The 24,155-nt window shown below is 41.8% G+C and overlaps 1 protein-coding gene across 9 annotated transcripts in view; it reads right to left on the reverse strand.

The window, feature by feature from the left end:
- Positions 1 to 24,155, reverse strand: part of NCKAP5 (NCK associated protein 5) — a 245,870-nt gene that overhangs the window by 203,427 nt on the left and 18,288 nt on the right. For all 9 annotated transcript variants that reach the window (XR_008748414.1, XR_008748415.1, XM_055812073.1 and 6 more), the window contains exon 2: positions 16,739 to 16,802. Coding sequence is in view for 7 of the 9 variants with exons in the window: in XM_055812073.1 (XP_055668048.1) it covers positions 16,739 to 16,802 (64 nt within the window). In the remaining 2 variants the exon portion in view is untranslated. The remainder of the gene's footprint in view (positions 1 to 16,738; positions 16,803 to 24,155) is intronic.

Here is a 24,155-nt window from a genome sequence, read left to right on the forward strand (position 1 = left end):
ATATATCTCTGTCTTTGGCCACATATCAGACTAGCACATGTATCCTGTGACTACCAGATGTAAACTTCAAGCTTTGCTTGGCTCTAAGATGAATAGCAAGATAAGAAAGGTTTATTAGTAGTAGTGATATTTTAGTGACAGTAGTTTACACACTTTATATTCTTGGGTGATGGCAAGTAAATTAGAAACTCTTTCTTGGTGTAGTTACTCCTAAATAAAGTAAGAGGCTGGCTTTCATTGTGCACTAGCTCAAAATTGCCACCATGTGGCAGGACAGCAACTTAATTTAGCATTATTTATATTGCACTGATATGGTTTTAATTGCATCTGTACGACAGAGTAACTGCTGTGCTGAAGCTCCTTTATCATTGCAAGCCTACAATTAATCTGAATTAGGCAGGCTATTACACAAGCAGTACTGTATATACAGTTTGAGTTGTGACAACATTTATTTTACAGGGGGGGGAAATAATTAAATAATTCACAAAACCTTTCAGCCCAGAGCTAGATAGCTAGCTCCACTGCCTGCCCATCGCTTTCAACAGCTACAGTGTATGGCCAGCTCTCCGAAAGGGAGCTCCTACTGCCTGACAGCTCTTTATTTCTGTGAAACCCTCAACAACAGGCCACACGAAACTGGAGTTACCTTTTTAAAAAATTAAAATACCGAAAAATCCCACTTGTAGTCTTCCAGAAACTAGTAAACTGACGTCAACCATGTGGACCTCTTTTAGCATCTTTCCCAGAAACATTATCTATAGATACAGTGCTTATACACAATCCATGATGGCAACATACATGCAGGCATGCTTTATGCAGGTGAAACTTCTGCATCCCCAGTAGCTGTCATTCTCCTAACTTCTTTAAGGTCATCTCCACATGACATTTTCAATGAATGTGTGCAATGAATGTCTTAAATGAATGAAGGCAAGCAATACATATTTTGATAATCCTGTTGCCCTGATAAAACAACTGCTATTCGTTCAAGTTCAGAATTGATAGCTCAATTTCAAAGACCTGTATTGATCTTCAGTTCCTAGCATAATTAATTTTTCCATTTCAGACATTATTTCCTTATAGAAGAGGGGTGTAGAGAGACTGTTCTTGAACTTGAAAGTCCCACACAGTCAGAGCACGGATTTTTTTTAATTATTAATCTTAAAATGATAACACTTTTAAAAAATGAATTTGCAAATGTAATTGAACTTCTAATAGCTTCTACAGACAGTAACTAAAGAAATCTCATTTCTCTAAATTAAACGTAATGAAATGCTTTTCAAGATCAAATAAAAACTTGTAAACAATATTAAGACAGACATAATTTGTATGAATACCTAGTATTCAGAAGTGTGAGGAAAAAACTGCTGTCAATACCAAAAGGAAAACCAGTAGAGTTAATAAGCAATATACTGTAAAAAAAATTTTTCCCTGAATATAATGCCTAATTACAATTCCAAGACCTTTGCCACACATACTTTTTTGGTAAGGTGACTTGCATTATATTAAGATGTCTAACCAAGCATAAAGGTGTTTGTTTTGTTTTTCACACCAAGTATATACAATCTTTTCTTATTAGAAAAAAAGTTTTATAACCAATGTAACTTGTTTACAATGAGCCTTTATTAATTCAGTTGCAAACAAGCAAAAATCCCCAGTCTGTGCCAGTTTGTTTCCCACTTGTTTCATTCAAGAAAATTATAATAACGGCATTTGAACCACAGAGCAGCACAAAAGAGTGCATGTGGACAACAACTTGCAAATGCCAATCTGCCTGGGCCAGCAAAGCGGGAATTGTTTGACTCACCTACAATTTTCTATCAGGTCTACAATTCTTGAACACCTCGTAAAGGGCTACCAATGGAGCAACACATGAAACCCAGAAGGTAAGGTCCTCTGGCAAAACAAAAGCGCCCGGACACAGAAATACAGCTGAGGTTTTGCAATTTGAGTTTTTCATCAGAACTAAACTATATATTTGAATAAATACAAGCAACACCAAAACATTTAGTAGTAACACCGTTATAGCCTGCATAAAGACTTCACAGACTCAAAGAGCGATGCCCGTAGAGCTGAATGCTCTACTGATCATGGACTGCACGTCTCTCAGTCACTCTCTAGTAGATTTATTTAAATACACAGGCCATAGGACTGAACTCCCTACTCACAGAACACTGACTAGGAATAAATGAACTCAGGTGATGTAGGAAAGATCCAGGTTCAAGAAAGTGCCTTAGCCCATGGGATATTGCCTATATTTAGTAATCAGAAACTCCACCTTGGATCAGAAGAGAATTCTCGTGGTGAGGGCCGTTAAGATTTACCTGAAGTTTTCTTAAGTGCATTACATGTTCTTGGGACTTTTTGTGACCTACAGCAACACTTTCAAAACAACTGCATATAAGTCCGTAACATGAGCTCTCGGCCCTAGAATCTAGGGTGGTTTTCACATTCACACTTGCTGAGATTCCATTTAATATTTTATATGGCATGCTTTTTTTTATAATTAAGTAATAGATATTTGCTGTCAGTTTGGATGAAATTCCAGCCTAGGCATAGACTTGAAAAGGAAAGAGGGAAGAGATGCCTTGAGCTCTGTAAACCCATGTAGTCCCACAGAAAGAAATATTTTCAAAGGGGTTTTGTAAGGCTGGCAGTTTCCAGATCTTGTCTGCATTGTTTGGAGTGTCTATAAAAGATAATCCCATGAACTATGGCAGTTAGTGAACAGCTGAGACTCAGAAGATTTATTCAAGTTCCTTGTAACCAGGTAACAATATTTTGATAAGCCACTATGGAAACATTCCTGCCAAACAGTATTTTAGGCATACTTGGAAGTGGCTATAAAGTCTAGACGGAGTGGGAAGAAAGAAGCCATGAATTTGTAGTCATGCTGGACGTTGATGCTTATCCATTTAAGGGTACTTGCTACAGTGGAATAGTGCCGCACCAGAAATAAAGCCCAGCCTGTACAAAGGATAGAAGACAAGGACCAGGTAAAAAGATAATGAAAGGTGACATGACTCAAGCTGCACTGTTTACACCTGGTATTGATTTTAACCTAAGGAATTCATATGAAGCTGTGCAGCATCTGCAGTGTTTATTCCTACGCTTTCTGAAGTGTGCAATGAAGGGCCTCAGTCCCAGAGCACAAGTAACAGAGAGGGCCCAGCCACCACGTTTCTTCTAGATCCAGCCAGAATGGTAGAAGAGGTCACTGCCCCAGTCTGATCACTCCTGATCACTAGCTGGACGTCACCAGCCGTTCAGGTCAGCAGAGAACTGCTTGAGGCTCAGGATGGGGTACAAGGCAGACGGCTTAACTGAACCCACCACAAGATGTACTTTGAAGTAACCTGGCAGGCTGTGCAATGAAGCAGAAGACGGAGCACCAGCATAATCCCCACCCGCTCCGCTGTGGGGACAGTAACCCCCAGCAGGGTAACAGCGACATCCTAAATTACTTGCTTATCTGCAACGCCTGGGTGCCTGCCCACAAAGTGAATAGGTTTTCTCCTCTGTAACTGACCAAAATGTTCTTTAGATGATATAAATGGTTTCTTTTCTAAAGGACTGAATGCTTACAGAACAAATAGGCATGTGGCTGAATCAAGCGTTTCCCACTTGGATCTGTGTTAGTGAGATAGGAGTTAGGCAGCAGGATATGCATAGGATAAGCATTAGGAAAAAAGCACACTTCTAAGAGTTTTATTTGGCTTTAATGGATCGGCCAGTGGAACTCTGCTTCATCACTCCAGGGAGCTCTGGGATTTACTCACAAGCTAGGAGTAGTACATGTTTCTTGCCCTGATGCTGGGGAGAGTTAGGGCTTCTTCACTTGCTGCACTTCTCATGAATGTATTTGTATTTCCTGCTAATAAATAGGATATCAAGAAGTTAACTGAAATAGACATAAGGCTAAAAAAAAAAATTGGGATGATCAGAGAAGTAGAACTTAACCATGCCAGTCATGAGAAGTGGCTCAGAACAGTTTGCAGTACCACCAGACCCCCACAGATCTGGGATATGCCAATATTTTGGTTTTCACACACACACTTTCTATTAGCCTTTCTCAGCTGACACAACACCTCTGGCATCATTACTTTGCTGCTAGCTACCTTTCCATACAGCATGTCTTTTTCCCAGGCTCTTTACAGCATTGCTCATGAACATGTCAGATCTTATTACAATTTTTCTCTGTGCACTTGTAAAGTCCATTTATGGTTGGTGAGTAACTGCAAAAAAAGATACCTTATTTACTCAGCTGTTCCCTGCATGTATTCCAGAGTCCTACTGCTTTAGTTTTCTGACAAATGTACTTCTTTTTCATATTCACTCCTTTAGCACTGCAGGCACTGCTATAGGCAATAGGGAAATGCAGCGGGGTTTTGTTGGCTGGCACATCTTCAGTGGTATTTTTAACAGAGCTGCCACTGCAAACTCTTTATTAGTGCTGACAACGCACACATGTAGAAGAACTGACTCAACTTTCAGGGGCCAGACTTAGTCTGCCAGTCTGGTACCTGGGAGAACTTGAAAAAATAAAATAACAGGTTTGCATGCCGTTTTTAATTCATTCACTGGCCAAACAGGACTAATTTAAAGACTGTGTCTCCACCTGGTATCACTTTGCAGTATCACTTTAAGCAACAGGTTCACCTGACTGCCTGCTTATGTTTCCAGAGACCAAATTCAGCTCAAGTCTACGCACCAGCCAGACTCTCCTCCCTTAGTCCCCTCTCCTAATTAGAACAGGTCGGCTAGATACACTTCTAAAGCAGGAGATCAGAAACAGATATAAAAACTCTAACACTTAGTCCTCTGGTCTTCATTTCCATGTTTATATTTTTACATAGCATGTAATTGGTTTATTGTATCTAACTATAGTTTATTCTAATCTATTAATTGCACATAGTCACAGACACATCTCATTTAAGACATGACTAAAAAAGATCTGCTGTTGGTTTTTTTTTCAACTTAACAGCAAGTGTTGACAATGACAAGTGATAGTCTGATTTTCTTTAAGAGAGAAAAGAAAAGATGTTTCTTTTTCTTCCACCTTCAGCACCAGTTGAAAAAAAACCTGACAGAAGTGGTTGCAGCTATTAGGCTGAGCAGTTCTGTCCCTGGACGATAAAACACATAATCACATAATTAACACTCAGGACTTGCCATGTGCATTCTCTACCACATAGAGTACTGGAACAGGAGTCAGGACTCGTTCTAAATTTTTGGTACGTTGTGGCCAGCACGCCAAGGTTTCCCATCCCTTCAACACACAGTTCCCTTGTCTTTCACAGTGGCTGATGCTCTGTAAAAGCAAGGGAGTGACACCCCGGCTCCCCAGACCAGGACAGCTCAGCAATGATTTAGAGACTCTCTGAATCACAGCCATACCAGTCTGTCTGTCCACCAGGTACAAGGAGTCTGAAGAGGGGGTTAGCAAACTCTTTGTAATTACATGGGCTTTTAGCTTTGGCGAGAAAGAAATTTTGCTGTGCATCTGCAGAACAGGAAATTTGCTCTTCGCCAGTGCTTCTTAGGGCTACTGTAATATAGTACTAAAACAAACTTCCTGTCACTCACTCAAGACAGCAAGTTTGGTAACAAATTCAATATGGGAGAAATATGAACAATCTTTGTCTAAATGGAGCTGAAAAGCAAACCCCAAGCTGCACCGACCATGCAAGCAAAGCCAAGCAGAGCTGGCTTCGTGGGAACCAGGGTGCACAAGCGTTGAGTTCAACTCTTCAGCTGTTGTGGGGTTAGGGGGACGAGTGCCATGGAGTACCAGCGGTCCTGCTCCTGCCCATCCTAGATGGAAGTCAGTAGCTACATGAAAAGTGCAAAACTAAGAAAAGTTTCTCCTTCCTGTCTCTTGTTAGATTAAACACATTTTCATAAGCTGATATTCTTGTTTCCTGGGGATATCGCAAGGGTATTTCTGCTAACCTGCTTATTTTCCTTCTAAAGCTCTTCCTTTTGAAATGCATTAGCTTGCGTGCATTCTTCACACCCCGACTTCCACTCACCTCCTCCTACAGGTTTCAGATTGTGAACAGGTTTCCCTTATCAACTGATGGCAGATACAACCACTGGAAACCTGCCTTTAGAGTACCACAGCCAACAATCCTCATGTCTAGTTTAAGTATGAAATCATCTTTCAGCTTCTCATTTAATGCATGTATTTTCCTACGATATCTCCTACATCACAAGTTTTCCCTTCTGAGGTGGTTTATTATCAGTGACATAGGGAAATAGTACAGAACGCAAGATTTCCAACAACAACCTGAGAATTCTGACCTGCTCCTCTAGTGCCATCCACAGAAAAAGTTTCTTAAGTGGTAAACTGTGCCAATCACTGTCACAGGGCACTTGTTAATAGATACGACCAGGAACAGGGTGTTCCCAAGAGATAATAATTTTCTTTCAACACTCAGAATTCATTTCTAAATAAGCAGTGTCACCATGGATGCCGATCACAAATGTGCAGCGTGAAGATGTAATTACAAAATGAGTCGTGTAGACTGAGCCAAAGCCCCTCTCTGTATTCATCCCACGTCGCAGCGCTGCGATTATTCATGGCACATCGGCACCCCAGGCTCCAAGCAGCAATCAGCACTATTTAGATGCCCAGTAAGACCCTGCCTCTTCCCCAAAGAGTCCACTACCTACACAGGCAAGCAGATGAACAGCGGAAGAATCAGAATAAACCCTGTTTTACAAATTAGCAATTTAGATCAGAAATAAAGTATTTTCCAAGATGATAAAGGAGTTAGGTTGCAAAGGTAGCAACAGGCCTTGTAGGACACCAAAGTCGAAGAATATGACCTGTAATGAATATAGCAAAGAGGGATTGTAAGCACCTGGTTATTTAAAGTCACACAACAGGGACGGGACAGAAAGCACAACTTATCAGTACAGTCTGGAGAATGAAGGAAAGCCACTTCACAGCCAGGTAAGGTCCTGTATCAGGCCTGGCACTTTCATTAGCTTCCAGAATAAATACAGGGTGCATCCTGCCAAGTGGTATGGAAATAAAACAATCCAAACATCACAGTCATTCCCACAGTCTAGACAGTCTCCTCTTGCAGGACATGCAAGCAAGTCTGATCACCAGTTCCAGACTTGGAAAACTGTCATGAGATCTTCATTATGAAAGATCCTGTAGAATATCAAAAGATGCCTTATCACAATGCAACAGACACAGAGCCAAAACAAACAGAAAGTATGTAAAAGCAAATTCCTGACAAGGCAAAAACTGGATTAAAGTTTATGAGACCAGAGTAGGGAGGGAAAAGAAAGGAAGAATCACAGCCGTTAGCTCAAGCTACATGAATCTATGCAAAGCTACATAAGTTTGCTATAGGAAGACATTATTTCCTTACTATGTGTTAATATTTCTTTTAAATGTTGAACTGAAGTTGCAGAGTTTATGCTCTGTCAAGAGAAAAAAACAACAAAGGTAATGGGGCTTAATGGCACAAAGAATACTGACAAGTTCAAATCTTGCTTGGATGAGCTGCGACTGGTTTTCATGTCTACCTGCAAAGCGCTGAGTGATCAAAATGGGGCCAACAGTTTTTCCCAGTTTCTGCTGTCTCTCTTTTATTCACCTTCAACAGGCTACTTACTCTGTGTGTCTCTGTGTGTATATACACACACACACACGTTTTGTCTCTGCCCAGAGGGAACCGGACAAGAAAGCAGCATCTTACCATGCCATCTTAGTGCCATGGCACAACTACGGATCAGGGCTCTATTGCACTAGATGCTGAACAAAAATTTGTTGCAGTAAAGTTTTTACTCTACCACAAGGTAATCTAAAGCACTGCTCGAGCAGACTTGTTCCAAGGGTCAGCACCGACTTCACGGTGCAAGCTCCAAGAGCGCTGCATTCATTTAAATAAATGGGTGTTTAATGGAAGCAGCACAACCGAGCAATACTCTTGGTACATAAATTTTGTCCTTCCTTACAAAGAAACTTTCTCTCCCTTCCAATAACCTTTTCTGTCCCATTTGGGGAAAAAAGGTCATTCTTCTGGACCCAGACAAAAAACCTGGTTTGTGCAAGGACTAATGTTACATATCACGGAAAATAAAAATCACTAGAGCGGTTATTTAAGCTGACCTTTAGACAACAACAACAATGAAGAAATTAAAGACCGTACTCCCTGTCCAGCAGTGAAAATGCTCACCTACCCTGACTGGCTTGATAAGACTAAGGTGAATTTGAAGAATCAGTATTTCTGCACCGTCTCATCCCCTCTGCCTTGCTTTAGCTATACTTCACAGGAGGAATCAGTAATGAGTCCAAATTACCATGAGGATGACTGTAATACACCCCACAAGAATGCACCCCTGGAAGATCTGACACCAACATGGAAACAACAGGAAAAGGCTGGAATTGTTGCAATGGGTATTATGACCAGATTTGAATCAACCGACTCAAACCTGTAAGGCAAGAGTTTTTCTTTGGTCGTACATGTGGGCCTACAAGATTTAAGAACAAAACCTGAAAACACTTTCTAAAAAATAAGGATGAACAAAGTCTTAAGAAGGTAAATTAATGAGTTTTTCTCTGTTCCCAGAACTAACATTGCAAACAGACCTTTTAGATGGAAGTTACAGTTGCTGGTAAGCTACCAGTTCTACACTTGCAGTTTAACTACTGGCCAAACCCCCACCCCCAATAACCAAACCCCACAACGAAACCAAAAATCTAGAGATTTCTTTTACTTGTAATATGCTAATTTCCCTAGCTACTTCAGGAGAAAATGTGCAACACCAAGTTTATAACAGTGGTTTCACTACCATGAATCTGTAGAAATTTACCTTCCAAGTATGCGTAAGATTAGAGTTGTTGGCCCAGTGCATACATGCACCTTTCCTCTTCAGAGCCTCAGACATTGCGACTAATTCTGGTCTAGCTGAGACCCCTTGCTCGCCTAAGCTAAAACCCAACCATAAATGTTCTGCCTCTTCAGCCTGCAGATCAGTGGCTCTATTCAGGTCATCCTTGCAAAAATATTAATGCAGTGAGTATGTGGCTTCCTCGAGTCAACTCCAGCCATTGCCTGGAGGAGCTCAGGACTGCAGAGCTTAACCTTTGAGATGAAAATGGTTGCAATTCACCGTTATTAGTGCATGGGCGCATCACTCCTATTATGCAGTGAGGTATTGCCTAGAGCGGGATACATCTGTTTCTAGTCATAAAGCGGGATTTGCTTCACATTGAAGCCAGCTGCCACTCCAATATTGCATACACCCGTAGATGCTATGAGACTGCATGCACCCTTTCTGTACTTTAGCGTTCCCTGCCTTTGCTATGTAATGTATAAATGGCAATTTCTACTTGAGGGCAATTTAGCTGATATGACATACTTTCTACAGATTGCTTCTGTTGTACTTTCAAGACCTTATATAAATGCATTTCAATATTTTTTTTTCCTGTGTTCAGTGATTCTTACATAATTCTCTGTGACTTTTTTAATATTAACTAAATACTTGCAGAAACTCGTTGAACAGACAGACCACTTCGGTGGGCTCCAGCTGAGGGGCAAAACTTACTTCTGCGCCTTTGGATCTAGTAATGGTCTTTACAGTGCCAGTGCCTACAACATCCTTGGCAAACGGAGCAAGAAAACACCAAAACTGAGGATGGAGTATTGCTGCTTTTGCAATGGCAGGTGCGAAGAGCCCCTTCAAAGTCCTGTGTATTTTAAAATACTGCGGCTGATACCTTCTGGCTCCACAAAACCTAAATCCCAGTGAAGCCAGCAAGGACCTCACTTCCAGCATGCCGCATTTTTTTATTTAGTTTTTCACCAGGGCTGTGGAGGTGGGTGTTGTTTCCAATGGTTCCAGCTCCCTCTCCTGGTAGAAAAGCCAGAGCCAGGCAGGCCACCAGCCAGGGAGCATCCAGCATCTTCCCAGATGTGCTCACACCATTTCTCTTACGCTTTAAACGACAACGGAATGAAAGTACATTGACTTTAAGGATTTATTGTGGAATGTGGTGAATAAACCTGACTCTGGAATTAATTAACCAAGAAGGAGAAAGACAGGCTTTGAAAGGCTGATGGTTCTGAGCACAGGCAATCAGGCTCTCGGTACTTCTCTTTCAGGAAGAGGGAGCAACCAGGTTTATTTTTTCCATCGGAAAATGACTCTTGAAAGGTGTCAGCACTTTTAAGTCACAGAGAATCCTTAGATTCATAAAAGCCTTCAAGTACAAAGCCTGAAAATATCTGCATATTTGCAAATATGAAGCAAGCAACAAAAAATACTCAGGACAAAAGATTTTATATTAAAACCACTGAAGATAAAGCTGAAAAGTTGTGAATGAAGACATTTGGCCTAATGAAGTATGAATTAATGAGGTCCAGAAGCATTAAACCAGGCTTGTAAAGAATTTCAATAATCATTATTGATGCTAACTACTACTAATGCCACTGAATTGGGGGGGGGGGGGGCTGTATGATGAAGTTTCCAAGAAAAAGAAGCTAGACAGCATGGCTAGCTGTGTATAAATACACATCTTCACAGAGAAAACGGTACAAGGGTCAGATTGCTTCTCCAGTTTAGGATATTTAATATTCAAAGGGACATTGTAAAACTGTGACTTTGCACACACACACTCACACCCACACACACCCCCCTTTCTAATTAAAGCACAGATACATGTTTTCATAGATGTAAGGACCCAGAAGTTGGGAAAGGCAATTTAGCCTTTTGTATCTCATCTTTAACACTTCATTTATTACTAAATATCATCTATTTTTGAATGACCTGGGTGCTTCTGCAACAACAGCCTTCCCAGCTGCTGGAGGCGACTGCAGAGATTCATCACACCAGTGACAGAAAGCACCTCCGCGCTAGCAGCAGGACATTGTGCTGCCATCTGTAAGACCCCAGCTCAAGAGCAACCTCAGGATTCCCCCTCCTCCCTAAAAACAAGGTACACAGTGCAGATGTTAGGAGCTGGGCCTCTGAACATGCTGACCGTGCTCCTTTTTGGAGGGCTCCCCGCTAGCTGATTAATGGGGCAGCATTCGTATCAGCTGCGGCGCTGACAGCAGAGCCAGGATGGTGGCCTGAGACCGAATGCCCCGGCAGTGCCGAGAGCCAGGAGAGGTAAATGCAGTTCCCAGGAGAGCTGTGGAAAAAGCACAACTTCCCACAATGATAGGCTGCCACTGTAACTGTGCGTTTTCAGTTTCCTACAAAAAGAGAAGGAGATTTGGCTTTCTATTTTCAACTTCATTTCGCTCAGCTCAATAAAACATTGTCAAGCTGGGCTCTGATCTCCTCCTTCTCACAGAAAACTAGCACCCACATTAGAAGTGTAAACTTGAGAAAAAAGCAAACAACTAAAATTACATTTAAAAAAAACACCCTACAGTGTGGAAAAGTAGAGAATATGGTCAGACTTTCTGCTGTTTTTAATACAATTTCCATCAAGACCCTTCTGCACTTTGACACGTCCATCTCCATTGTGAACGCTCCAGTTTGGCAGCGCATGATGAAGAGGAGAGATCCTTCCAAAGCTGCTTACATTACAATTTCGGTTTCAGTCTGGAAAAAAGACTGGTTTGCGCTTCCCATGGTTTTGTAAGAGGCTGTTACATACATCTAAACAGATTACATTTAAGAAAGCTGTAACAAGCAGAAGTGACTCCGTTCCAAGTAATAATGGGATATCTTACTGACGCTCCGATTTTTTTTTCTGCCTTTCTTTTTCATTTCTTCCACTCTAAAAACTTGCAGTCCCTACTGTTTTACAGCAAAAACTGTTTGTAAAGCAAGAATTGTGCTGATCGCATCAAAACTCATTAATATAACTTGTTTTTCCATTATTAGCACCATCTGAGCCTGTTGAAAGCCTTAACCAGGGCTTTAATTTTTCCACAGAGAGCTTTAAATTAATTAGTGGTTTACATGCTAACAAAGAATCTGATACATTCATAAATCAATCTAACGCAGAAGGATTACCAGAGGGTGGAAACCTATTCAGTGGGGACCTCACATTCACTTAACGTGGTGGGTTTTTAACAAAAGGGTGCAGGTGTGGAATAGACGGGTACCAGGAAGAGCCCATGATAATCACTTTGCATCACTTAAAGACGCAGCAGGACACATGGTAAATCAGAGCCTAGGGCCCACCCTAAGAGAAACCCATGTAGATATGAAAGGCAGTATCATACCACTTTAACCTTCACAGCTAAATTGCCAGAGTGGTACAATTTCTTTTGTGTAGGTTACAGGCCACTGAACTAATGGAAAATAGAGCAGAATTAAAGGACTTGGATGCAGAAGTACAAACTAACAAAACTGGGTAATATACACAGAAATAAAGGTATCAAATAAAAAATTTAACCATTTTTCTGGGTAAATACTAAATTAATCCAATTATTAAAACATGATGTAATTGTGTATACTTTTGGTTCACTTTAGGCTTTTAATCCCATTTCTGCTAACATAACACTTACTCTGCCATGAGTACTCTTGCTATGTAACTGTGACAGAATTTCCTCATATTTTTCCTAACCTAGCACTGTTCGCTGTTAAGAAAATTTCACAAAAACGAACACTTTTCCTGGTCATGTTCCATGTCCTAAAGGTCCAAAGCCATGGACTTAAAGCTTTAAAAAGAAACCAAAAAACCAACCAGACAAAATCAGACTTCGATGACTAAAGCAGCTTTCAGTCTTTACTATGTTTTGAAATAAACTTGGGCTCTGTTTTGAAAGCTGCTCATTTTCATAATGTAATCTCTGTCACCACAGACACCTGCAGTCTCCATCAAATGCAGTAAGAACTGTACACATATGAAGTGATCATCTTCCTTTCCTTTGCAAAAAAGTAAAATACCCTTGATGAGTCAGAAGAAACATGACTAAGAAAATTGCGAACATGCAGACTGAGAAAGTAAAGGCCCTAAGTGACAGCAAGAGCCAAGCGGCAATCCAGCTCAGTGCTGCTGAAACTGCCAGCGGATAGATTGGCAGTAATTGTGCATTTTGATAATGAATAATTACTATTTACTGATGGTAGTTCATAAAATAAAGAATCCTAAGCAACCATCAGGTATTCACAGCCTGAATCTATTCTGTTCTCCTAATCTGAGTATTTTACAAATACATACTCAATCCTGTATATGAGGTATCAGATTTTCCATATAACCATATGGAAAAAACATATCACAGTTATTTGTGTATCTTTGGCGATAAACATTTATCTTGAAAGGAAGTATCTTCATTTAACCTTCTATAGTACCTTCCAGTAATTACCCACTTCCAATAATTAATCAGTCATGAAAAATATAACTGGGACGTATTAAAACCCACGTTTCTTAGGGGGAGCGCAAACCATGTCCTCATAAACACGCATTTCATCATCACTCACCATATGCAATTTATACAGATGTACAAACCCAGGTTTTAAGCAAAGATACCAAAGTGTAAGTAGTTTCTACAGCACGTCCTTTGCATGTACTTGTTACTGATTTTATGTATATGTCCACCCTGCTGCAGCAATTTCTGTGACACTGGGTGAACCCAAGCACCAGGAGCCTTTCCTGCCCATCGTTTCTGAAGACTGCATGCAAAAAGGCAACAGCTGGTTGCAAGTTATGGCAAATGCTAAACGACAATCCCCCCATGCAGGGATGCAAATCTGAAATAGCATATTCCCCCCTTGACTTGTGCTAGGAAGGCAATAGGGAAGAGTATCCACAGCTTTCTCACACTGTGATCAAACGGGAAGCAAGAAGGTCAGGGCGAACCCACTGCACCACCCTCCAGCCGGTGGCAGGGCAGCACACGCAGGGACTGGGCACGTACCTCCCGCTCACTGACTCCACTCACCCTAAAAATGAGCGTAGGTTGACATAAGGTGGTCACCTCTTACCCTCATGACCTGTCTGTGACTGAAAATTCCAAATAATTAAAAAAAAAAAAAAAAAAAAAAAAAGACGCAAGAAACACTAGTGGGTGCTATCCTGCAAAAGGCTTGTGTGGCGCTTTGCACCCCGGGACACGTGGCAGCACCTGGTGCTCTCTGCCCTGCCTCACACCTGGTGTAAGAAATGCTCTCCGTGGGACTGGGCAAGGCACTGAAGGTGGCATGTGCTGTCACCTGTGCTCTTCCCAACTGAAGGCCTTAGTTCACTGAAAACCTTCATGCCAATCTAACTAGCACAACCAACAAAAAAGCAAACAGGAGTAAGTAAAGGCAATTAGCTAATTAGTGATTAAATAAAGCTGTGGTCTGTCACTGGCAGGGGGTGCCATCCCTTTTATCCAGAGTCGCAGCCAGTGACAGCACAGCAAAACCCCTCGGGCACCCGGCAGCTGGCTGGTACCACTGCCCTGCGTCCTCGCCACCAGCCCCAGAGGACTCCGTGCTGTCTCCAGGGCGATGTCCATCACACCAAACAGGGCAGCACATGGGGCTTGGTACCCTGCAGGCAAGCTGCTGGCTGCCAGCACTTGGGAGGAAGCCTCGCTGCTTCCCAAAGCCTTGCTTGCTCACAATCCCTCACTGAAATTTTGCGGTGAATCTTTGTAAAGAATTTGTTCCAGAAGTGGTATGTGCTGCAGGGTCCTTGCTGTGTGCGCCCCGAGAACACAGCTCACACGCGTTACTTCATCCCTGGCCTCTCCTGTGTTCAAATATTCCATCTCCAGGACCCTTACTGCTCACAGCCAAGCAAGTTCATTAATGTTAATTAATGACTGCTGTGTTTCATATTAAAATCACCGGTTCTGAGCCCTGAGACTCAAAGAAGTTTCCATACATCAACAGCTTCAAAGCATTTGTCTCTACAGGCACACTCGTCCTCGGCTGTAGTTGCAGGATAATTGTGAAAATTACCCCTTGGGGAAGAGAGGAAAAACTACCTCGTATTTACCTTAGGGAAGATTGCATCCCCCGAGAGCTACCTATCAGTTCCTAATGGGTTACAACACTCGGCCTCTCAACAAATTATACAAAATTACACTCTGGTTAGCAGGGCTATGTGATTAATCCCACAAACCCATGGTAAAAGGCACAAGAAGTGTCTGATCCTTACGAGATGAGACCACAAGGTGGGTGCGTATACCAAGAGCCCTACCAGCTCTAGAAGGTTAATCAATATTGCTCATTTCATAAAATCCTGGATTATCCTACTAAATAAGTTTTTCACTCAATATATATTATATTATTTCTATGCCTCCAAGGGAAAGCTAGTTTAAAAAAAATAAAGGAAACATTTCAAATAAACAGCTCTTCCCAGATTTTGAAATTTGTTTACACTGAAAACTAAAATGCAATTGCAAATCCAATGCCCCACATCTGCCATTCTCCCTCAAGCAAAATTCCTCCCGGAGGCAGCAGGAGATTGATCTCAGTCGCAGACTCTTGCATTGCAGCTTAATGTGATAAAAGTTTGTTTCCCAGTTCTTCCAGGACTGCTGCCCCAATACACACACACTGCCCAGCGGCCAGTCTCCCCCACTGCTGAAAACCCACCGCAAAGCCCTGCTGTGGCCAACCCAGCCGTGCTGCAGACCCAGGGCAGCTGCATTGGCGTGGTGCTGGGACGGCCATGGCTGCCGTGGCTGAGCTGGGCACACAGCGAGGGCTCGGGGCAAATCAGCAATATCTGCTGGAGCAACCAGTACTTGTCTCCTTCCCTCGTCTCCAATGCACTCGGAGCCCAGAAGCCCCTGCCTCAGCAGAGCCCCCGCAAGGCACCCCCAGCTCTGCTCCAGCAGTGTGCGGCCATGGTGAGAGCAATAGAGTCATAGCTGGTTTCTCCTATCTGTCACTTCGGTCCCTCCAAACCTCACTTCATTGAACTAATCATTAATAATAATTCATAAGATACTCACTGGAGGCAGGTAGAATTTAAAGAGCACTGCAACACACAGCTAATGGGGTATGCGCTCCCCAGAGACCCTCAACAACTTCTCCCCACTAAGTTGAACAAACTTTGGACCAAATTCTTTCACAGCCACTGTACAACTCAAATCAGTAGCAGTTTCACCAGTATGTTCAAGGGGACTGGTTTGGGTTTTAAGGTCTTTAAACAGGTCTGCTTTAGCCCATGGAAACCCAAGACATTTTATCTGAAGACAGGGACAAACAAACTTCTTAACAGATGGGAAGAGTTCCTTAGATATTAAGTAATTAAGCACACTCAGCATATGTTGGTTCCTTCAGAAAATTGTTTTGAAGAGATAAGGCACTCCATAAATTGAGGTTTGCAGTTAACCAAAAATCTGCCATTTCAACTTTTGCTCACAAGCCTAATCTCATAAATTGCTACATGAAAAATGAAGATATAAGAAGCATTACATGATTTACAAAATTATCAGATTGAGGGTTTTTTAAGTTTCCATGCTTGTGTTCTTCCATTTTTCTGCATATAGCTAAGATCTAACAGGCAAGTAAATCTACTGCATTTTGATCTGAAATTGCCTTTCTGTGCTTGCCTTGCTTCCAATTCCAGTAAGTATCACCAGCAGGTAAAAGAATACAGCTTTTCTCTACTGTGGCTTCTCCAAGGAAGCCAAGATAGAGCCTCGAGTTTCCTTGTATTTATGAATGCATCGTTGGCAACCCATCATTGTGTTCAAGACAGCCTTAATGCTCTGGTGACCATCTTCAGCAAGACAAAACGTACCCAAGGCCTGAAGTAATAAGACTTACATATAAGACAAGAATTGCAAAGCAGCGAGTTGCTGCAGCTTACCATTGCTCCTTCACTCTTACTTTGTGCAACTTCTCGCTGCAGCCGAGCCACAGACAGCTTCTCCCTATGGGAAAAAAAAACCAAACATGTGAGTAGCAGTTCATTTTTCACTGGCAGAGAGAACGCACTGCTTCCCCGTCGGGGTAGCATTCCTGCACATCGCTCCGGTAACCCTCCCGGCAGACCCTGCTCTCCTCACCATGTTTCTCTGCAATATTTAGCGTCTGCATGATTGTTTCATTTTGTGGCAGTTTGACAGAACATTCAATAAATCAGCTGAATCCAAACATCATTTGCTCCATTCAAACAACAAAGTAGCTCATCATGCTGGCGATACAGAAACAGACTGTGCAAATCAGATTGCGTTATTTATTTTCCTATGGCCTTGCACATTGGCTTTATTCCACCCTATATTAACACAAGCTAGAAGGCTGTTAGACCATCAATAAATGTATGCATAAAAATGAAGTTAAAAAGATCTTTTCTTTTCCTACACATACTGTGCTGCATTTTGCGACTACCAAGTTATTAGGTTGTTGGGGTTTTTTAATTAGCCTTTTTTCACATAAGACTCTTACCCAACTGTTTGGCTCAAGTCAAGTAACAATCGATTTGCTTAATTAAGGGTTTGGCAATCACAACACACTTTCACCTGAAAAGTTGTAAGAAAGGCATGAAAGCAGGAGTTTAGTATAGGTAGGAAAGGAAAGAGATTTTCACAGCGTATGGACTGGGAAAACGTAGCACGCACCAAGTACGCGAACTGCACCTAGACAGTGGAAGCTAGTGCAGGAACTGACCACTGCAGGAGGGCTACGGGAAAAAGAATTTGCTCTGGAAGCTCAGCAAAGCAGAATATACTTTCCAGAAGTGGGACTTAAGCAACCTACCACAGTTTTAAAAGGATCTGAGAAAAACAAAGACACTTTTCAAACAGGCTGTTTTTAAAGAAGGGTATCTATTTTTGAAAGATTTCTGCACCTTGCAGAAACATCACAGGAATCTGTCAGCACATCAAGAATTTATCAGTACACAACAAAATAAATTTGCAGATGAATAAATTATTTACAAAAGATGATCAGCTTTGAAAACTTCCAGCAAAAGGTTTTTTAAATCAGAATATATCCATTATGGTGTTTGAAATCTTCCATTTGCTCATGTTTTGTCCAGAAATTCTACTTGGTGTAATTGGAAGACCTGAACCATCCCAGTGGCACTTACCAGGGGTATTTAAAATCTCTGCCCCAGTGACCACCCCATCTAATGTAAATGTCAAGAGTGTGCCTGCCCTTGCCCAGCTGTGCTGTTTGAGGGCTGGCAGGACCGGCCCCGTGCTGCTCGCCAAGGGCTACGTGAGCCCACCGGCCATGCCACCTGGCTTTCCCGAGACATTCTGAGTTCAGCAAAGAAAACCTTCCTGCTGCGCACTGCAGTGAAGTACAAAGTCTTGAAAACGCACAGACACATCTCCCAGCTCTCACGGCAGAGAAGAGCAGGGGCTGGAGACTCCCGCCCCCCAAAAACCCGCAAAGGTGCCCAGCTGGGGCTGCGGCAGGACCCGGAGGCTGATCATCTCCCCGGGCTCTGTAACCACTCCTGTCACTGACCGCATCACTGTCATCCGGCATAAAAAGCTAAATGCCTGATGATATTCTATTATTGATCTTGCAAAAAAAAATATTAAAAAATAGCCTTTAAACCATTTCTTAGGAACCATTTCTGCTGAGGAATGCAGACCTGTGTGTACTGCCTAATTACTGTGGGAATGACACACTCATGTCACTGTGCCATAGCTCAGCATACACCCAGGTCACTAACGCAGCCCTCCCTCCCCACTTCAGTAGGAGATGTGGTATTTAAGTCTCCCTAACAGTCAGTTGCCCCCACGTGCTTGCTTGCACTCCCCCAACACTCCCTGCACACCCAGCTAGTGGCAGCCAGCAAGCACGCTTACCTGATTAGTGCCAGGCATTGCTAATATCGTGATTTGTAAACATTTACAATGGTGAAACCACTGAATATTGGCAAAACCTAAAGAAGCCAAAGACGACACAGCCCTGTAGAAGTTGCATTTGTGTTACTCCAGCACGGTATCAAGATGCTCTTGAAAAATTACTGAAAATTGAGAGGTGGCATTAGTACAGCATTGATAGCCTTATCGAAAGTATCCTAAAAACGGGTTCTAAAAGACACGTACCGCCCTCCCTCTTCCTTGCTTGGATACTATCACAGGCAAATTACAAAATTGGTTAATCCTATTTTAAGGATTTAGATCATCTGCTGGAAATAGCCCATTGCATTTTTGCTCTGCTTCAGCGACCTAATATGTTTTAGTGGAAAAAGTGAGTGTGCCCTTTGAGGCACACTTTGACTTTTTAATTGCAAAACAAATGCCTAAAGATATTTTATGAGAAAAGATGCGGGGGGAGGGGGAAATAAACAAACAAAATCCCCACAAAACACTCCTCCATACACTTCCTGCCAGTGGTCTGGAGAGATTTATTTAGTTATTCCTCCTACATGAGGAATACTCCTACTTTCCCCGTCTCCCTGTCACCTCCAACATGGAATCAAGGAATTTTATCAGAGTAAATTCCATTTGAGCTCCATCCACAAAGAGGGCTCCCCCTAGCGATGCCAGGTCTTCCTTCGCTGGTGAGGATCCTGGCTGGGATTCAGAAAGAGCTTCCTTAACAGTTTTCCCAGCAAAGGAGAGCAAAGACTGGCATTTTCATATTCTGGTATTAGAAACAGAACCACTCTGCAATAGCAGAAAATGAAAAGAAACCTGACTATCATGTAGGAGAAAAAAATCTGCAATAGCAGATCCAGAAGTGCCATCTGTTCCAGCAGCGTCTAAAAATAAGGCAACTTTGAGGCAAGCGAAGTCTGCGCTCCCACTTCAAATAGGTCCCAGCAGGTCTTCTCCCTCCCGCCTGCATCCCCCAGGTGAAGGAGCTGTGCACTCACAGCCGGACCTACGCAGATGGTTACCTTCCTCTAGGCAGGATGCGCGGCAGAGGCTCAGCGTGCCTGTGGACCACAGTCATCCCCGAGATCATTCCAGGGAGCTTCATTTGCGATGCACTTGGCCCATCGCCCACAGCGAGCCATTTCCCACTACCTCTATACAAACATATGCCAGTATAATGGGTGAGAAATGCTGTCAGAATTGTGTTAGGAGCCAACAGCATTTAACACCAATTTGCAGTGTTGGAAGTTTTCATACAAGATACATGACAAGACAGAACAAGGACTTCCGTGTCGAAGCACGACCAAACCAACCCATTGGTTACTACCCATGATCTCAGGCAGTTTTGATTAAGACAGCGCCTTAAGCAACTATTCTCAGCCCCCATTTTTTAACATGGTGTTACAATTGAATAAGCATTTTACTAGGCCTGAGCTGCAGAAAATAATAAGCTTTTAACTGCTTTAGCCTTTCAGATGTTTCATATGCAAAGAACATTTGACATGCAGCTTCAAAGTTAATCTTGTTTTTTTTACTCTTTGCTTTTAAATAGGAAAAATCAGTAGCATTACTTTGTTGCTGTACAGTTTTATTTATTTTTAATCAAGCATGCTTCATCCATACAGCAATATTAATTAACAAAGTTAATTAGCAACTACAGCCAACCTGCAAGAAAGCAAAATCTTCTCTGAGGATTAAAAAAATTATAACATGTTCATTGAGAAGTTCTCATGTTTGCTTTTGAAAAACCATCAAATGATAAAAGGTTTACAAAATCACTCTTTGAAAGCACAGTTTATGCTCTTAAGTTTGAATATTTGCATTGTAAGTGGCAAAATTCCCAGCCAAGGACTTTGCAAAGAGATAATTAAAGGAGCCAAACAAGGATTCAATTATATCCTTTCCAGATGGAACCAAGCACACAAGTAGTCACTGTGTGGATGGAAGAAAGATACATTTCAAGTCTCAGTATCGCTGGTAGATATTGCAGTAGCTTGTTCAAAAAAACAACAGTTTGAGGAAAGCCCATTTAGTCCAAGAAAAACATCACTGTGCTAAATAATCCAGCAAGTTCTGAACTCTCCTTAAACTATAATTTCTCCTTCGCTCTCCCTTCCCATCAGTTGACTCATTCAAATCCCAGACAAAAAACACCTGCATTGTACAACAGTGACAACTAACACACAGCTCATGGCTTCGCTACAGAGCTGTGCTACTTGAACCTCTCCCAAGCCACAGGGATAAAGCCAGGTAGGTAAGTCGATGCAATCACAAGCCCACACCTACCACATAATTTTGAACAAACGCTGATACTGTTCCTGATCTGGAAACAGGTATCAAACACAAGATAAACTACACTGGATGTGTGAAAGACTCCCCTTAGTTCTCCTTTATACTGCTATTTTACATCAATGGAACAAAACAAAAAACTCCAGCAGTCAACTTCAGCTTCCCAAGTTTTAAAATATTTTCATTTTTATTTTAAAACCTCAGATTCTGAAGCTCTTAGATACAGGGCTTTACTTTTCCATCTAACACAGAAAAGTGTTACTTAAAACAGCTTCTGGATAAAGTTACGGAATAAAGACTCCCTTAAAATGTGCTGAATTATATCAATTTGCCAAGATCTCAGCCATACAGAATCAGGATATATTTTCAGTGGTAAATAGTAATTTTACAGTTTTAACGAAGAAAAATAATTTTATAGTTTTAATGAAGAACACAATCAAAACTCAAAAAGAATGGAAAATGTCTTCGTGATGTCATCCAAAACTGAAGTTAATGCTTCAGTGAACTGTAATCTGCAGGATCCACTAGGAAGATAAGGGCTCCATCAAACCCTGGCATTGTTCTTTCCTGCCTTGATCACACACACACAGCAGCCCAAATCTGCCAGCGTGCATTGACAGGTCTTGCATTTTCAACACTGAGACATGAAGATTTCAGACTTTTCCTATTTCCTTGTTCCGAAGTAAATTATTACTTTCTTACACAAGGAATGAATGTGGACAAAATTTAATAGGTATGACAGCTCCCAAGTTACACACTTGTTTCTTTACCTGCCTTTTCTTCCGTGAACAGGAAAGTGTTTTCTTCATGTCTCATCCTTTCTTGGAAGTATCACTCCAAAGTGATTTCATTTAGAAGCGGTTGGTTCTGCACCATGAAATGAAGCCCAGCTTTTCCTTTCATTTTATAACTTACAGTATTTGTAAAGCCAGAAAAGCATCGCTTGACCCACTGAAAAAGTCAAGCTTTGAAAATACGCTTTTAACATTTATTTTCAGTGACCGTGTCCAATCAGAGGGGCCAAGCTATATGCCAGCAAGTCCTTCTGGGCTTTCTGCAGGCTATTTTGGAGCAGAGAAATTCAAACCAAGTTTCCCACTCTACGCTACGGCTGTGAGATTCAGAAGGTGAATAAATACTTTGTTCATGCAGGGAAAAAGCAAACAGACACATGACAGAGACTTAGAATCTGATTTTGCAAGGCATCCCTAACCACCATGCCTTGGAACCACTCCATATTTATCACCTACCAAAATTATTTCTACGTAACATTTTTCCCCCCCTATATCATCACTTGTAGCCACCGCATTGTTTCTCAAATGACCAGAAAAAAACACCACTGAAATCCATTAAACATGGATTAAACATTGCACGGTTCTAACAACTGACCTAGGGGCAGGGCACTAGTCTGTGCCGAGAGACACAAGCCTGCCTTCCTTCAGCTCCTGGTGTTCCAGGGAAGTTCCCCATCCGAATGCTGACCAGGCTTGACCCCATCGAGTCTATGAGATCTGACAAGGGAAGAGGTGAGGGTGGAACAGCTGCAGTGAACTAATGCGCCTCTTTCAGCTCCTGTTGCAATCGCAGTGGTTAGTGATGCTGCAACCTTCCTTCCTACTGAAGATCACGTACAACGAAGGCATGTGGTACTTTATAAATGTCAGCGTTGTGTGCATTTTGAAACTGGTCTTTTAGAGTCGCAACGGTTTAACTAGATTTGGCAATAAAAGAGTCATCTTGCAAAGAAATATTCATTGCAAATTTAAAGCCGAGCAAAGTATGACCTTTATTTAATTATTTTTACAATAATTGCAAAGACTGGAGTTACAATAATGGAAGTACTAATGCTGTCAAGCAGAAGCAGAATAGATAGGATGAGCCACCAGTAAGGCACAGGCTCCTATTTATTGCTAATTTATTTGTAATAAAAGATAAGCATACAGAAAACATAATTTACATTAAACTTCTCTTCTACAAGACATGATACTGCCAAATCCAGACAAGCAAAACAGGTAGTAACTTATTTAAACTCTATTTTCTTTGGGTGACACTAACCGTGAGGGGGGAAAAAACAACAACCAACCACCACAGAATTATAACTCTAATCTAAAATAGGTATCAGCAATCCCCACGGGCTCCTCACCAATTTCCAGAGGATTTTAATGTAAAAGAAATCTGAAGCACAAGTTCAAAGACAACCATCTAGTTATTTTCCAGAGGCACCCAAACAAGACACCAAATACAAAAGAAATACCGTGGAAGAAATCACAGGGTAACGTGGGGCTGAATCACGTTCCCCTGGTCAGAAAGGGGGAGGCAAAGAGAGGAGCAGAGCGAGGACAGCACCTTCGTTATAAAAGCAAGAAGGTTGCCTTTGGCCAAGAAAGAAGGGCAGAGCCGTGGCAAGGAAATTAGAAAAGGAAAGGTTATCAGGAGTCTGTGGCAGATTATCACAGGATTGTTTTCATGACAAATTACTCTCTCAACACCAGCACGGCAGCTGAAATCGGCTGGGCACTTGAGCATGGTAATTCTCCTGTCCTAAGCGTGTGCATGGGGACAGACGGCAATGCATTTTCAACAGAAGTATCTTCCCTCACATTGGCAATCTTTATTACTTCATTGACATTTATTGTTTTCAACACTGAAATTACGGGTGCAAGGCTGCACGCTTTAATGATTCACTGGTATTTCAGACAACACGTCAAATATATCTATTTTTTAATGCTGGGGTGTCTCCTTCCACTATTCTTGCTGACTCCACAACACATCTCTCAAATTCTGTACGTACTTGGGCCAACAGCATCAGACTTAGGGAGGTCTAGACCCAAAGTTTAGAATGTTGAGTTTTTTCCTCTTGAGCTTTGAGATGGTTTTTAACCTTGGTAATGTAGAAAAGCCAGCAAAAAAAGAGCAAAAGCTCTTTAAATACAGACCTTTAAATAATGTTCATTAGTAACTGCTAAATAATTATAACAACAATAAATAGAGGCATCAACCCCTCCTTTCAGTTCCTTGACAAGACATGGAGACGGTACCAACAGTCACAATTGATGCAGTTTCTTGATTAACAACAACAAAAAAAAAGGGTAAAAAAAGTGATTTCCCTTCCCCATGACACACACATTCAGTTGTAGGAGAAAAGATTTAACATCT

This window comes from Falco peregrinus, chromosome 8 (assembly GCF_023634155.1).
Source record: "Falco peregrinus isolate bFalPer1 chromosome 8, bFalPer1.pri, whole genome shotgun sequence".
NCBI classification, from domain to species: Eukaryota; Metazoa; Chordata; class Aves; order Falconiformes; family Falconidae; genus Falco; species Falco peregrinus.